The sequence below is a fragment of the Oncorhynchus tshawytscha genome, linkage group LG25 (genome assembly GCF_018296145.1).
Source record: "Oncorhynchus tshawytscha isolate Ot180627B linkage group LG25, Otsh_v2.0, whole genome shotgun sequence".
NCBI classification, from domain to species: domain Eukaryota; kingdom Metazoa; phylum Chordata; class Actinopteri; order Salmoniformes; family Salmonidae; genus Oncorhynchus; species Oncorhynchus tshawytscha.
Window position 1 is genome coordinate 32,192,297 of NC_056453.1, and position 15,877 is coordinate 32,208,173.

A 15,877-nucleotide genomic window follows, 5' to 3' on the forward strand; every position below is an offset into this window, starting at 1 on the left:
TTTGACACCCTATTCCCTATGCAGTGTGACACCCTATTCCCTATGCCGTGTGACACCCTATTCCCTATGCTGTTTGACACCCTATTCCCTATGCAGTGTGACTCCCTATGCAGTGTGACACCCTATTCCCTATGCAGTGTGACACCCTGTTCCCTATGCCGTGTGACACCCTATTCCCTATGCTGTTTGACACCCTATTCCCTATGCAGTGTGACTCCTATGCAGTGTGACACCCTATTCCCTATCCAGTGTGACACCCTGTTCCCTATGCCATGTGACACCCTATTCCCTATGCTCTGTGACTCCCTATTCCCTATGCAGTGTGACTCCCTATGCAGTGTGACACCCTATTCCCTATGCAGTGTGACACCCTATTCCCTATCCAGTGTGACACCCTGTTCCCTATGCTGTTTGACACCCTATTCCCTATGCAGTGTGACACCCTATTCCCTATGCTGTGTGACACCCTATTCCCTATGCTGTGTGACACCCTATTCTCTATGCTGTGTGACTCCCTATTCCCTAGGCAGTGTGACACCCTATTCCCTATGCTGTTTGACACCCTATTCCCTATGCTGTGTGACACCCTATTCCCTATGCAGTGTGACACCCTATTCCCTATGCTGTGTGACACCCTATTCCCTATGCTGTGTGACACCCTATTCCCTATGCTGTGTGACACCCTATTCCCTATGCTGTGTGACACCCTATTCCCTATGCAGTGTGACTCCCTATGCAGTGTGACACCCTATTCCCTATGCAGTGTGACACCCTATTCCCTATCCAGTGTGACACCCTGTTCCCTATGCCATGTGACACCCTATTCCCTATGCTCTGTGACTCCCTATTCCCTATGCAGTGTGACACCCTATGCAGTGTGACACCCTATTCCCTATGCAGTGTGACACCCTATTCCCTATCCAGTGTGACACCCTGTTCCCTATGCTGTTTGACACCCTATTCCCTATGCAGTGTGACACCCTATTCCCTATGCAGTGTGACACCCTATTCCCTATGCTGTTTGACACCCTATTCCCTATGCAGTGTGACTCCTATGCAGTGTGACACCCTATTCCTATGCAGTGTGACACCCTGTTCCCTATGCCGTGTGACACCCTATTCCCTATGCTGTTTGACACCCTATTCCCTATGCAGTGTGACTCCCTATGCAGTGTGACACCCTATTCCCTATCCAGTGTGACACCCTGTTCCCTATGCCATGTGACACCCTATTCCCTATGCTCTGTGACTCCCTATTCCCTATGCAGTGTGACTCCCTATGCAGTGTGACACCCTATTCCCTATGCAGTGTGACACCCTATTCCCTATCCAGTGTGACACCCTGTTCCCTATGCTGTTTGACACCCTATTCCCTATGCTGTGTGACACCCTATTCCCTATGCTGTGTGACACCCTATTCTCTATGCTGTGTGACACCCTATTCCCTAGGCAGTGTGACACCCTATTCCCTATGCTGTTTGACACCCTATTCCCTATGCTGTGTGACACCCTATTCCCTATGCTGTGTGACACCCTATTCCTTATGCTGTGTGACACCCTATTCCCTATGCTGTGTGACACCCTATTCCCTATGCTGTGTGACACCCTATTCCCTCTGCCGTGTGACACCCTATTCCCTATGCTGTTTGACACCCTATTCCCTATGCCGTGTGACACCCTATTCCCTATGCAGTGTGACACCCTATTCCCTATGCAGTGTGACACCCTATTCCCTATGCTGTGTGACACCCTATTCCCTATGCAGTGTGACACCCTATTCCCTATGCTGTGTGACACCCTATTCCCTATGCTGTGTGACACCCTATTCCCTATGCAGTGTGACTCCCTATTCCCTAGGCAGTGTGACACCCTATTCCCTATGCAGTGTGACACCCTATTCCATATGCTATGTGACTCCCTATTCCCTATGCAGTGCACTATATTTGATTAGAGTCACTATAAGGGATAAGGGTGTAATTTGATCAGAGTCACTATATCCTGGCAAGAGGGCGTATTGCTTTATTCTAAGTATGTTTTTTCTGTGTGTGTGTGTGTTTGTGTGCGTGCGTGTGTTTGTGTGTGTGCGTGCGTGTCTAAAGATGAAGTCAGCTGGGGTCGTGGAAGGAGGACTGTTCACAGAGAGTTACTGCAACATCTGTAATGCCCAACTCATCTCCGAGTCGCAACGCACAGCACACTATGAGGTGAGTCTACATCACAATCACACGCACACATGCAGGCACAAGCGTACGTGTGCACACTCACACACACACAGAGAGCGAGGACGAGGCCTGAGAGAGAGGAGGAGGGCAGGGGGTATGAGTGTGGGGTAATCAAGAGGGGAGAGTGTGGTGCAGGGAGTTGCATTAGAGGGAGAGAGACAGTGCCAGCTGGAGGGATGGATGGATAGATAATGGAGTGCTGCTAGTGGGTGATAACCTGCCTGAGTCCAGTCATGCTGCTCCACTGCCCCTGTTAGATCTTTCCCCTGGGAGTCAAATACCATCCTCTCCCTGCCTGACTCCCTGCCTGACTCCCTGCCTGACTCCTGCCTGACTCCTGCCTGACTCCTGCCTGACTCCTGCCTGACTCCTGCCTGACTCCTGCCTGACTCCCTGCCTGACTCCCTGCCTGACTCCCTGCCTCCCTGCCTGCTCCTCTGTCCATCACATTGCAGGTGTGTGTGGGTGTATGTCTAGTGCATCTCAGACTCAGACCCAGGCCCAGCATTACCTGTCAATGTTTTCCCTCTTATCTCCCTCCCACCCACCCTCTCCTCTTTCTTTCTGTCTTCTCCATTATCACTTTCTACATATTCATTTTCTACATGTTTCTTTCACAATCCACCACTCATTCCTCTCTCCCTCTCTTCTCTACCACTATCAGTCTCTCCGTCTCTTCTCTACCACTATCAGTCTCTCCGTCTCTTCTCTACCACTATCAGTCTCTCCCTCTCTTCTCTACCACTATCAGTCTCTCCCTCTCTTCTCTACCACTATCAGTCTCTCCCTCTCTTCTCTACCACTATCAGTCTCTTCTCTACCACTATCAGTCTCTCCCTCTCTTCTCTACCACTATCAGTCTCTTCTCTACCACTATCAGTCTCTCCCTCTCTTCTCTACCACTATCAGTCTCTTCTCTACTATTATCAGTCTCTTCCTCTCTTCTCTACCACTATCGGTCTCTCCCTCTCTTCTCTACCACTATCAGTCTCTCCCTCTCTTCTCTACCACTATCAGTCTCTTCCTCTCTTCTCTACCACTATCAGTCTCTCCCTCTCTTCTCTACCACTATTAGTCTCTCCTCTCTTCTCTACCACTATCAGTCTCTCCCTCTCCCTCTCTTCTCTACCACTATCAGTCTCTCCCTCCCTCTCTTCTCTACCACTATCAGTCTCTCCCTCTCTTCTCTACCACTATCAGTCTCTCCCTCTCTTCTCTACCACTATCAGTCTCTCCTCTCTTCTCTACCACTATCAGTCTCTCCCTCTCTTCTCTACCACTCTCTCAGTCTCTTCTCTACCACTATCAGTCTCTCCCTCTCTTCTCTACCACTATCAGTCTCTCCTCTCTTCTCTACCACTATCAGTCTCTCCTCTCTTCTCTACCACTATCAGTCTCTCCCTCTCTTCTCTACCACTATCAGTCTCTTCCTCTCTTCTCTACCACTATCAGTCTCTCCCTCTCTTCTCTACCACTATCAGTCTCTTCTCTACCACTATCAGTCTCTCCCTCTCTTCTCTACCACTATTAGTCTCTCCCTCTCTTCTCTACCACTATCAGTCTCTCCCTCTCCCTCTCTTCTCTACCACTATCAGTCTCTCCCTCTCCCTCTCTTCTCTACCACTATCAGTCTCTCACTCTCTTCTCTACCACTATCAGTCTCTCCCTCTCTTCTCTACCACTATCAGTCTCTCCGTCTCTTCTCTACCACTATCCGTCTCTCCCTCTCTTCTCTACCACTATCAGTCTCTCCCTCTCTTCTCTACCACTATCAGTCTCTCCCTCTCTTCTCTACCACTATCAGTCTCTTCTCTACCACTATCAGTCTCTCCCTCTCCCTCTCTTCTCTACCACTATCAGTCTCTCCCTCTCTTCTCTACCACTATCAGTCTCTCCCTCTCTTCTCTACCACTATCAGTCTCTCCGTCTCTTCTCTACCACTATCAGTCTCTCCCTCTCTTCTCTACCACTATCAGTCTCTTCCTCTCTTCTCTACCACTATCCGTCTCTCCCTCTCTTCTCTACCACTATCAGTCTCTTCTCTACCACTATCAGTCTCTCCCTCTCTTCTCTACCACTATCAGTCTCTCCCTCTCTTCTCTACCACTATCAGTCTCTTCCTCTCTTCTCTACCACTATCAGTCTCTCCCTCTCTTCTCTACCACTATCAGTCTCTTCTCTACCACTATCAGTCTCTTCCTCTCTTCTCTACCACTATCAGTCTGTCCCTCTCTTCTCTACCACTATCAGTCTCTCCCTCTCTTCTCTACCACTATTAGTCTCTCCCTCTCTTCTCTACCACTATCAGTCTCTCCCTCTCCCTCTCTTCTCTACCACTATCAGTCTCTCCTCTCTTCTCTACCACTATCAGTCTCTCCCTCTCTTCTCTACCACTATCAGTCTCTCCCTCTCTTCTCTACCACTATCAGTCTCTCCGTCTCTTCTCTACCACTATCCGTCTCTCCCTCTCTTCTCTACCACTATCAGTCTCTTCTCTACCACTATCAGTCTCTCCGTCTCTTCTCTACCACTATCCGTCTCTCCCTCTCTTCTCTACCACTATCAGTCTCTTCTCTACCACTATCAGTCTCTCCCTCTCTTCTCTACCACTATCAGTCTCCCCGTCTCTTCTCTACCTCTACCACTCTCCTGCTCTATCCGTCATTCCCTCTCTTATTCACTATAGTCCTCCCTTATTCAACCTTTCACATCCTACATTTGTACCTACCTCTTTCTCTATATTTTTCTTCCTTTGCTCTCATATTTTTCTCTACATCTTTCCCGCCTCCTTCCTGCTTTCTCCCTCACTTTCCTACCACTCGCTCCCTCTTTCAGTCTCCCACTTCAATCGTTATTGAGCTCTCTCTTCCTCTCTCCCTCTCTCTCCCACACCTTACCAATTCCCTCCTTTTTCTCTCTCTCTCTTACACTCTCTTCTTTTCTCCCTCTCTCCTTTTTTCTTCTCTCTCCATCCCACACTGTACCACTCTGCTCTTCTCTCTCTCTCTCATCGCCCCTTGTCTTTCTCCAGCCCATATCAAACCAGTCTGCTCCTCTCTCTCTCTCATCGCCCCTTGTCTTTCTCCAGCCCATATCAAACCAGTCTGCTCCTCTCTCTCTCTCATCGCCCCTCGTCTTTCTCCAGCCCATATCAAACCAGTCTGCTCTCTCTCTCTCTCATCGCCCCTCGTCTTTCTCCAGCCCATATCAAACCAGTCTGCTCTCTCTCTCTCTCATCACCACTCTTCTTTCTCCAGCCCATATCAAACCAGTCTGCTCCTCTCTCTCTCTCTTCGCCCTCGTCTTTCTCCAGCTCATATCAAACCAGTCTGCTCTCTCTCTCTCTCATCGCCCCTCGTCTTTCTCCAGCCCATATCAAACCAGTCTGCTCTCTCTCTCTCTCTCATCGCCCTCGTCTTTCTCCAGCCCATATCAAACCAGTCTGCTTCGCCCTCTCTTTCTCCTCTCAGTCTGCCCTCGTCTTTCTCCAGCTCATATCAAACCAGTCTGCTCCTCTCTCTCTCTCATCGCCCCTCGTCTTTCTCCAGCTCATATCAAACCAGTCTGCTCTCTCTCTCTCTCATCGCCACTCGTCTTTCTCCAGCCCATATCAAACCAGTCTGCTCCTCTCTCTCTCTCATCGCCCTCGTCTTTCTCCAGCCCATATCAAACCAGTCTGCTCCTCTCCTCTCTCTCTCATCGCCCTCTCGTCTTTCTTTCCAGCTCATATCAAACCAGTCTGCTCCTCTCTCTCTCTCATCGCCCCTCGTCTTTCTCCAGCCCATATCAAACCAGTCTGCTCTCTCTCTCTCTCTCATCGCCCACTCGTCTTTCTCCAGCCCATATCAAACCAGTCTGCTCCTCTCTCTCTCTCATCGCCCTCGTCTTTCTCCAGCCCATATCAAACCAGTCTGCTCCTCTCTCTCTCTCATCGCCCACTCGTCTTTCTCCAGCCCATATCAAACCAGTCTGCTCCTCTCTCTCTTGCCCCTCTTCTTTCTCCAGCCCATATCAAACCAGTCTGCTCCTCTCTCTCTCTCATCGCCCCTCGTCTTTCTCCAGCCCATATCAAACCAGTCTGCTCCTCTCTCTCTCTCATCGCCACTCGTCTTTCTCCAGCCCATATCAAACCAGTCTGCTCCTCTCTCTCTCTCATCGCCACTCGTCTTTCTCCAGCCCATATCAAACCAGTCTGCTCCTCTCCTCTCTCTCATCGCCCCTCGTCTTTCTCCAGCCCATATCAAACCAGTCTGCTCCTCTCTCTCTCTCATTGCCACTCTTCTTTCTCCAGCCCATATCAAACCAGTCTGCTCCTCTCTCTCTCTCATCGCCCCTCGTCTTTCTCAGCCCATATCAAACCAGTCTGCTCCTCTGTCTCTCATCGCCCCTTGTCTTTCTCCAGCCCATATCAAACCAGTCTGCTTCTCTCTCTCTCTCATCGCCACTCGTCTTTCTCCAGCCCATATCAAACCAGTCTGCTCTCTCTCTCTCTCTCATCGCCACTCGTCTTTCTCCAGCCCATATCAAACCAGTCTGCTCTCTCTCTCATCGCCACTCTTCTTTCTCCAGCCCATATCAAACCAGTCTGCTCCTCTCTCTCATCGCCCCTCGTCTTTCTCCAGCTCATATCAAACCAGTCTGCTCCTCTCTCTCTCTCATCGCCACTCTTCTTTCTCCAGCCCATATCAAACCAGTCTGCTCCTCTCTCTCTCTCATCGCCACTCGTCTTTCTCCAGCCCATATCAAACCAGTCTGCTCCTCTCTCTCTCTCATCGCCCTCGTCTTTCTCCAGCCCATATCAAACCAGTCTGCTCCTCTCTCTCTCTCATCGCCCCTCGTCTTTCTCCAGCCCATATCAAACCAGTCTGCTCCTCTCTCATCGCCCTCGTCTTTCTCCAGCCCATATCAAACCAGTCTGATCTCTCTCTCTCTCATCGCCACTCGTCTTTCTCCAGCCCATATCAAACCAGTCTGCTCCTCTCTCTCTCTCATCGCCACTCTTCTTTCTCCAGCCCATATCAAACCAGTCTGCTCCTCTCTCTCTCTCTCTCATTGCTACTCGTCTTTCTCCAGTCCATATCAAACCAGTCTGTTCCTCTCTCTCTCTCATCGCCACTCTTCTTTCTCCAGCCCATATCAAACCAGTCTGCTCCTCTCTCATCGCCACTCGTCTTTCTCCAGCCCATATCAAACCAGTCTGCTCATCTCTCTCTCTCATCGCCTCTCTTCTTTCTCCAGCCCATATCAAACCAGTCTCCTCCTCTCTCTCTCTCTTCACCCCTCGTCATTCTCCAGCCCAAATCAAATCAGTCTGCTCCTCTCTCTCTCTCTCATTGCCACTCGTCTTTCTCCAGTCCATATCAAACCAGTCTGCTCCTCTCTCTCTCTCAACGCCACTCTTCTTTCTCCAGCCCATATCAAACCAGTCTGCTCCTCTCTCTCTCATCGCCCCTGTCTTTCTCCAGCTCATATCAAACCAGTCTGCTCCCTCTCTCTCTCTCATCGCCACTCGTCTTTCTCCAGCCCATATCAAACCAGTCTGCTCCTCTCTCTCTCTCATCGCCCCTCGTCTTTCTCAGCCCATATCAAACCAGTCTGCTCCTCTCTCTCATCGCCCCTCGTCTTTCTCCAGCTCATATCAAACCAGTCTGCTCCTCTCTCTCTCTCATCGCCCTCGTCTTTCTCCAGCCCATATCAAACCAGTCTGCTCCTCTCTCTCTCTCATCGCCCCTCGTCTTTCTCCAGCCCATATCAAACCAGTCTGCTCCTCTCTCTCTCTCACCGCCCTCGTCTTTCTCCAGTCCATATCAAACCAGTCTGCTCCTCTCTCTCTCTCATCGCCCTCGTCTTTCTCCAGCCCATATCAAACCAGTCTGCTCCTCTCTCTCTCTCTCATCGCCACTCGTCTTTCTCCCATCCCATATCAAACCAGTCTGCTCCTCTCTCTCTCTCATCGCCACTCGTCTTTCTCCAGCCCATATCAAACCAGTCTGCTCTCTCTCTCTCTCTCATCGCCACTCGTCTTTTCCAGCCCATATCAAACCAGTCTGCTCCTCTCTCTCTCATCGCCCCTTGTCTTTCTCCAGCTCATATCAAACCAGTCTGCTCCTCTCTCTCTCTCATCGCCACTCGTCTTTCTCCAGCCCATATCAAACCAGTCTGCTCCTCTCTCTCTCTCATCGCCCTCGTCTTTCTCCAGCCCATATCAAACCAGTCTGCTCCTCTCTCTCATCGCCCCTCGTCTTTCTCCAGCTCATATCAAACCAGTCTGCTCCTCTCTCTCTCATCGTCGTCTTTCTCCAGCCCATATCAAACCAGTCTGCTCATCTCTCTCTCTCATCACCACTCTTCTTTCTCCAGCCAATATCAAACCAGTCTGCTCCTCTCTCTCATCGCCCCTTGTCTTTCTCCAGCTCATATCAAACCAGTCTGCTCCTCTCTCTCTCTCATCACCACTCGTCTTTCTCCAGCCCATATCAAACCAGTCTGCTCTCTCTCTCATCGCCACTCTTCTTTCTCCAGCCCATATCAAACCAGTCTGCTCCTCTCTCTCATCGCCCCTCATCTTTCTCCAGCCCATATCAAACCAGTCTGCTCTCTCTCTCTCATCTCCACTCTTCTTTCTCCAGCCCATATCAAACCAGTCTGCTCCTCTCTCTCATCGCCCCTCGTCTTTCTCCAGCTCATATCAAACCAGTCTGCTCCTCTCGTCTTTCTCCAGTCCATATCAAACCAGTCTGCTCCTCTCTCTCTCTCATCGCCACTCTTCTTTCTCCAGCCCATATCAAACCAGTCTGCTCCTCTCTCTCATCGCCCCTCGTCTTTCTCCAGCTCATATCAAACCAGTCTGCTCCTCTCTCTCTCTCATCGCCACTCTTCTTTCTCCAGCCCATATCAAACCAGTCTGCTCCTCTCTCTCTCATCGCCCCTCGTCTTTCTCCAGCCCATATCAAACCAGTCTGCCTCTCTCTCATCGCCCTCGTCTTTCTCCAGCCCATATCAAACCAGTCTGCTCCTCTCTCTCTCTCATCGCCCTCGTCTTTCTCCAGCCCATATCAAACCAGTCTGCTCCTCTCTCTCTCTCATCTCCACTCTTCTTTCTCCAGCCCATATCAAACCAGTCTGCTCCTCTCTCTCTCTCATCGCCTCTCGTCTTTCTCCAGTCCATATCAAACCAGTCTGCTCTCTCTCTCTCTCATCTCGTCTTTCTCCAGCTCATATCAAACCAGTCTGCTCCTCTCTCTTTCATCGCCACTCTTCTTTCTCCAGCCCATATCAAACCAGTCTGCTCCTCTCTCTCTCTCATCGCCCCTCGTCTTTCTCCAGCCCATATCAAACCAGTCTGCTCCTCTCTCTCTCATCGCCCCTCGTCTTTCTCCAGCCCATATCAAACCAGTCTGCTCCTCTCTCTCTCATCGCCACTCTTCTTTCTCCAGCCCATATCAAACCAGTCTGCTCCTCTCTCTCATCGCCCCTCATCTTACTCCAGCTCATATCAAACCAGTCTGCTCCTCTCTCTCATCTCCACTCTTCTTTCTCCAGCCCATATCAAACCAGTCTGCTCCTCTCTCACATCGCCCCTCGTCTTTCTCCAGCTCATATCAAACCAGTCTGCTCCTTTCTCTCTCTCACCGCCTCTCGTCTTTCTCCAGTCCATATCAAACCAGTCTGCTCCTCTCTCTCATCTCCACTCTTCTTTCTCCAGCCCATATCAAACCAGTCTGCTCCTCTCTCTCATCGCCCCTCGTCTTTCTCCAGCTCATATCAAACCAGTCTGCTCCTCTCTCTCTCTCATCGCCACTCTTCTTTCTCCAGCCCATATCAAACCAGTCTGCTCTCTCTCTCTCTCATCGCCTCTCGTCTTTCTCCAGCCCATATCAAACCAGTCTGCTCCTCTCTCTCATCGCCCCTCGTCTTTCTCCAGCTCATATCAAACCAGTCTGCTCCTCTCTCTCTCTCATCGCCCCTCGTCTTTCTCCAGCCCATATCAAACCAGTCTGCTCTCTCTCTCTCTCTCATCGCCCCTCGTCTTTCTCCAGCCCATATCAAACCAGTCTGCTCTCTCTCTCTCTCATCGCCCCTCGTCTTTCTCCAGCCCATATCAAACCAGTCTGCTCCTCTCTCTCTCATCGCCCCTCGTCTTTCTCCAGCTCATATCAAACCAGTCTGCTCCTCTCTCTCTCTCATCTCTCTTTCTCAGCCCATATCAAACCAGTCTGTCTTTCTCCAGCTTTCTCCAGCCCATATCAAACCAGTCTGCTCCTCTCTCTCTCTCATCGCCCCTCGTCTTTCTCCAGCCATATCAAACCAGTCTGCTCCTCTCTCTCTCTCATCGCCCTCGTCTTTCTCCAGCCCATATCAAACCAGTCTGCTCCTCTCTCTCTCTCATCGCCCTCGTCTTTCTCCAGCCCATATCAAACCAGTCTGCTCCTCTCTCATCTCCACTCTTCTTTCTCCAGCCCATATCAAACCAGTCTGCTCCTCTCTCTCATCGCCCCTCGTCTTTCTCCAGCCCATATCAAACCAGTCTGCTCCTCTCTCTCTCTCATCGCCCTCGTCTTTCTCCCGCCCATTTCAAACCAGTCTGCTCCCCTCTCTCATCGCCACTCTTCTTTCTCCAGCCCATATCAAACCAGTCTGCTCCTCTCTCTCATCGCCCCTCGTCTTTCTCCAGCTCATATCAAACCAGTCTGCTCCTCTCTCTCTCTCATCGCCACTCTTCTTTCTCCAGCCCATATCAAACCAGTCTGCTCCTCTCTCTCTCTCATCGCCCCTCGTCTTTCTCCAGCCCATATCAAACCAGTCTGCTCCTCCTCTCTCTCTCATCGCCCCTCGTCTTTCTCCAGCCCATATCAAACCAGTCTGCTCCTCTCTCTCATCGCCCCTCGTCTTTCTCCAGCCCATATCAAACCAGTCTGCTCCTCTCTCTCTCTCATCGCCCTCGTCTTTCTCCAGCTCATATCAAACCAGTCTGCTCCTCTCTCTCTCTCATCGCCCCTCGTCTTTCTCCAGCCCATATCAAACCAGTCTGCTCTCTCTCTCTCATCGCCACTCTTCTTTCTCCAGCCCATATCAAACCAGTCTGCTCCTCTCTCTCATCGCCCCTCGTCTTTCTCCAGCCATATCAAACCAGTCTGCTCCTCTCTCTCTCTCATCGCCACTCGTCTTTCTCCAGCCCATATCAAACCAGTCTGCTCTTTCTCAGCCACTCTTCTTTCTCCAGCCCATATCAAACCAGTCTGCTCCTCTCTCATCGCCCCTCATCTTTCTCCAGCTCATATCAAACCAGTCTGCTCTCTCTCTCATCCCACTCTTCTTTCTCCAGCCCATATCAAACCAGTCTGCTCCTCTCTCTCTCATCGCCCTCGTCTTTCTCCAGCCATATCAAACCAGTCTGCTCTCTCTCTCTCTCATCGCCACTCTTCTTTCTCCAGCCCATATCAAACCAGTCTGCTCCTCTCTCTCTCTCATCGCCCCTCGTCTTTCTCCAGCCCATATCAAACCAGTCTGCTCCTCTCTCTCATCGCCCTCGTCTTTCTCCAGCCCATATCAAACCAGTCTGCTCCTCTCTCTCTCTCATCGCCCCTCGTCTTTCTCCAGCCCATATCAAACCAGTCTGCTCCTCTCTCTCTCTCATCGCCCCTCGTCTTTCTCCAGCTCATATCAAACCAGTCTGCTCCTCTCTCTCTCTCATCGCCACTCGTCTTTCTCCAGTCCATATCAAACCAGTCTGCTCCTCTCTCTCTCTCATCGCCACTCGTCTTTCTCCAGCCCATATCAAACCAGTCTGCTCCTCTCTCTCTCTCATCGCCCCTCGTCTTTCTCCAGCCCATATCAAACCAGTCTGCTCTCTCTCTCTCTCTCATCGCCACTCGTCTTTCTCCAGCCCATATCAAACCAGTCTGCTCCTCTCTCTCTCTCTCATCGCCCTCGTCTTTCTCCAGCCCATATCAAACCAGTCTGCTCTCTCTCTCTCATCGCCCCTCGTCTTTCTCCAGCTCATATCAAACCAGTCTGCTCCTCTCTCTCTCTCATCGCCACTCGTCTTTCTCCAGCCCATATCAAACCAGTCTGCTCCTCTCTCTCTCTCTCATCGCCCCTCGTCTTTCTCCAGCCCATATCAAACCAGTCTGCTCTCTCTCTCTCATCTCCACTCTTCTTTCTCCAGCCCATATCAAACCAGTCTGCTCTCTCTCTCTCATCGCCCCTCGTCTTTCTCCAGCTCATATCAAACCAGTCTGCTCCTTTCTCTCTCTCTCATCGCCCTCTCGTCTTTCTCCAGCCCATATCAAACCAGTCTGCTCCTCTCTCTCTCATCGCCCTCTTCTTTCTCCAGCCCATATCAAACCAGTCTGCTCCTCTCTCTCATCGCCCCTCGTCTTTCTCCAGCTCATATCAAACCAGTCTGCTCCTCTCTCTCTCTCATCGCCACTTCTTTCTCCAGCCCATATCAAACCAGTCTGCTCCTCTCTCTCTCTCATCGCCCTCGTCTTTCTCCAGCCCATATCAAACCAGTCTGCTCCTCTCTCTCTCATCGCCCCTCGTCTTTCTCCAGCCCATATCAAACCAGTCTGCTCCTCTCTCTCTCTCATCGCCCCTCGTCTTTCTCCAGCTCATATCAAACCAGTCTGCTCCTCTCTCTCTCTCATCGCCCCTCGTCTTTCTCCAGCTCATATCAAACCAGTCTGCTCCTCTCTCTCTCTCATCGCCCTCGTCTTTCTCCAGCCCATATCAAACCAGTCTGCTCATCTCTCTCTCTCATCGCCACTCTTCTTTCTCCAGCCCATATCAAACCAGTCTGCTCCTCTCTCTCATCGCCCCTGTCTTTCTCCAGCTCATATCAAACCAGTCTGCTCCCTCTCTCTCTCTCTCATCGCCACTCGTCTTTCTCCAGCCCATATCAAACCAGTCTGCTCCTCTCTCTCTCATCGCCACTCTTCTTTCTCCAGCCCATATCAAACCAGCTCTCTCTGCCCCTCGTCTTTCTCCAGCTCATATCAAACCAGTCTGCTCCTCTCTCTCATCTCCACTCTTCTTTCTCCAGCCCATATCAAACCAGTCTCTCCTCTCTCTCTCTCATCGCCCCTCGTCTTTCTCCAGCTCATATCAAACCAGTCTGCTCCTTTCTCTCTCTCATCGCCCTCGTCTTTCTCCAGCCCATATCAAACCAGTCTGCTCTCTCTCTCTCTCATCGCCCTCTTCTTTCTCCAGCCCATATCAAACCAGTCTGCTCTCTCTCTCTCATCGCCCCTCGTCTTTCTCCAGCCCATATCAAACCAGTCTGCTCCTCTCTCTCTCTCATCGCCACTCTTCTTTCTCCAGCCCATATCAAACCAGTCTGCTCTCTCTCTCTCTCATCGCCCCTCGTCTTTCTCCAGCTCATATCAAACCAGTCTGCTCCTCTCTCTCTCTCATCGCCACTCGTCTTTCTCCAGCCCATATCAAACCAGTCTGCTCCTCTCTCTCTCTCATCGCCACTCGTCTTTCTCCAGCCCATATCAAACCAGTCTGCTCCTCTCTCTCTCTCATCGCCCCTCGTCTTTCTCCAGCCCATATCAAACCAGTCTGCTCCTCTCTCTCTCTTCGCCACTCGTCTTTCTCCAGCCCATATCAAACCAGTCTGCTCCTCTCTCTCTCTCATCGCCACTCTTCTTTCTCCAGCCCATATCAAACCAGTCTGCTCCTCTCTCTCTCTCATCGCCACTCGTCTTTCTCCAGCCCATATCAAACCAGTCTGCTCCTCTCTCTCTCTCATCGCCACTCGTCTTTCTCCAGCCCATATCAAACCAGTCTGCTCCTCTCTCTCTCTCATCGCCACTCGTCTTTCTCCAGCCCATATCAAACCAGTCTGCTCCTCTCTCTCTCTCATCGCCACTCGTCTTTCTCCAGTCCATATCAAACCAGTCTGCTCCTCTCTCTCTCTCATCGCCCTCGTCTTTCTCCAGCCCATATCAAACCAGTCTGCTCCTCTCTCTCTCTCATGCCACTCGTCTTTCTCCAGCCCATATCAAACCAGTCTGCTCTCTCTCTCTCTCTCTCATCGCCCTTTCTTTCTCCAGCCCATATCAAACCAGTCTGCTCCTCTCTCTCTCTCTCTCATCGCCCACTCGTCTTTCTCCAGCCCATATCAAACCAGTCTGCTCCTCTCTCTCTCTCATCGCCACTCTTCTTTCTCCAGCCCATATCAAACCAGTCTGCTCCTCTCTCATCTCGTCTTTCTCCAGCCCATATCAAACCAGTCTGCTCCTCTCTCTCTCTCATCGCCCCTCGTCTTTCTCCAGCCCATATCAAACCAGTCTGCTCCTCTCTCTCTCTCTCATCGCCCTCGTCTTTCTCCAGCCCATATCAAACCAGTCTGCTCCTCTCTCTCTCTCATCGCCCCTCGTCTTTCTCCAGCCCATATCAAACCAGTCTGCTCCTCTCTCTCTCTCATCGCCCTCTTTCTCCAGCTCATATCAAACCAGTCTGCTCCTCCTCTCTCTCGCCCTCGTCTTTCTCCAGCCCATATCAAACCAGTCTGCTCCTCTCTCTCTCTCATCGCCCTCGTCTTTCTCCAGCCCATATCAAACCAGTCTGCCTCATCGCCCTCGTCTTTCTCCAGCCCATATCAAACCAGTCTGCTCTCTCTCTCTCATCGCCCCTCGTCTTTCTCCAGCCCATATCAAACCAGTCTGCTCCTCTCTCTCTCTCATCGCCCTCGTCTTTCTCCAGCCCATATCAAACCAGTCTGCTCTCTCTCTCTCTCTCATCGCCACTCTTCTTTCTCCAGCCCATATCAAACCAGTCTGCTCCTCTCTCTCTCTCTCTCTTCTTTCTCCAGCCCATATCAAACCAGTCTGCTCCTCTCTCTTCTTTCTCCAGCTCATATCAAACCAGTCTGCTCCTCTCTCTCTCTCATCGCCACTCGTCTTTCTCCAGCCCATATCAAACCAGTCTGCTCTCTCTCTCTCTCATCGCCCACTCTTCTTTCTCCAGCCCATATCAAACCAGTCTGCTCCTCTCTCTCATCGCCCCTCGTCTTTCTCCAGCTCATATCAAACCAGTCTGCTCCTCTCTCTCATCGCCACTCGTCTTTCTCCAGCCCATATCAAACCAGTCTGCTCCTCTCTCTCTCTCATCGCCACTCGTCTTTCTCCAGCCCATATCAAACCAGTCTGCTCCTCTCTCTCATCGCCCCTCGTCTTTCTCCAGCCCATATCAAACCAGTCTGCTCCTCTCTCTCATCGCCCCTCGTCTTTCTCCAGCCCATATCAAACCAGTCTGCTCCTCTCTCTCTCTCATCGCCCCTCGTCTTTCTCCAGCTCATATCAAACCAGTCTGCTCCTCTCTCTCTCTCATCGCCACTCGTCTTTCTCCAGCCCATATCAAACCAGTCTGCTCCTCTCTCTCTCTCATCGCCACTCTTCTTTCTCCAGCCCATATCAAACCAGTCTGCTCCTCTCTCTCATCGCCCCTTGTCTTTCTCCAGCTCATATCAAACCAGTCTGCTCCTCTCTCTCTCTCATCGCCACTCGTCTTTCTCCAGCCCATATCAAACCAGTCTGCTCTCTCTCTCATCGCCACTCTTCTTTCTCAGCCCATATCAAACCAGTCTGCTCCTCTCTCTCATCGCCCCTCGTCTTTCTCCAGCCATATCAAACCAGTCTGCTCTCTCT

General features: G+C 51.1%; 1 protein-coding gene across 3 annotated transcripts in view; it reads left to right on the forward strand.

The window, feature by feature from the left end:
* The window catches only part of LOC121840823 (zinc finger matrin-type protein 4-like), a gene marked incomplete in the record, with an annotated part of 187,409 nt that overhangs the window by 33,633 nt on the left and 137,899 nt on the right, over window positions 1-15,877 (forward strand). For all 3 annotated transcript variants that reach the window (XM_042306248.1, XM_042306247.1, XM_042306246.1), the window contains 1 exon segment: window positions 2,100-2,204. In XM_042306248.1, the coding sequence (XP_042162182.1) occupies window positions 2,100-2,204 (105 nt within the window).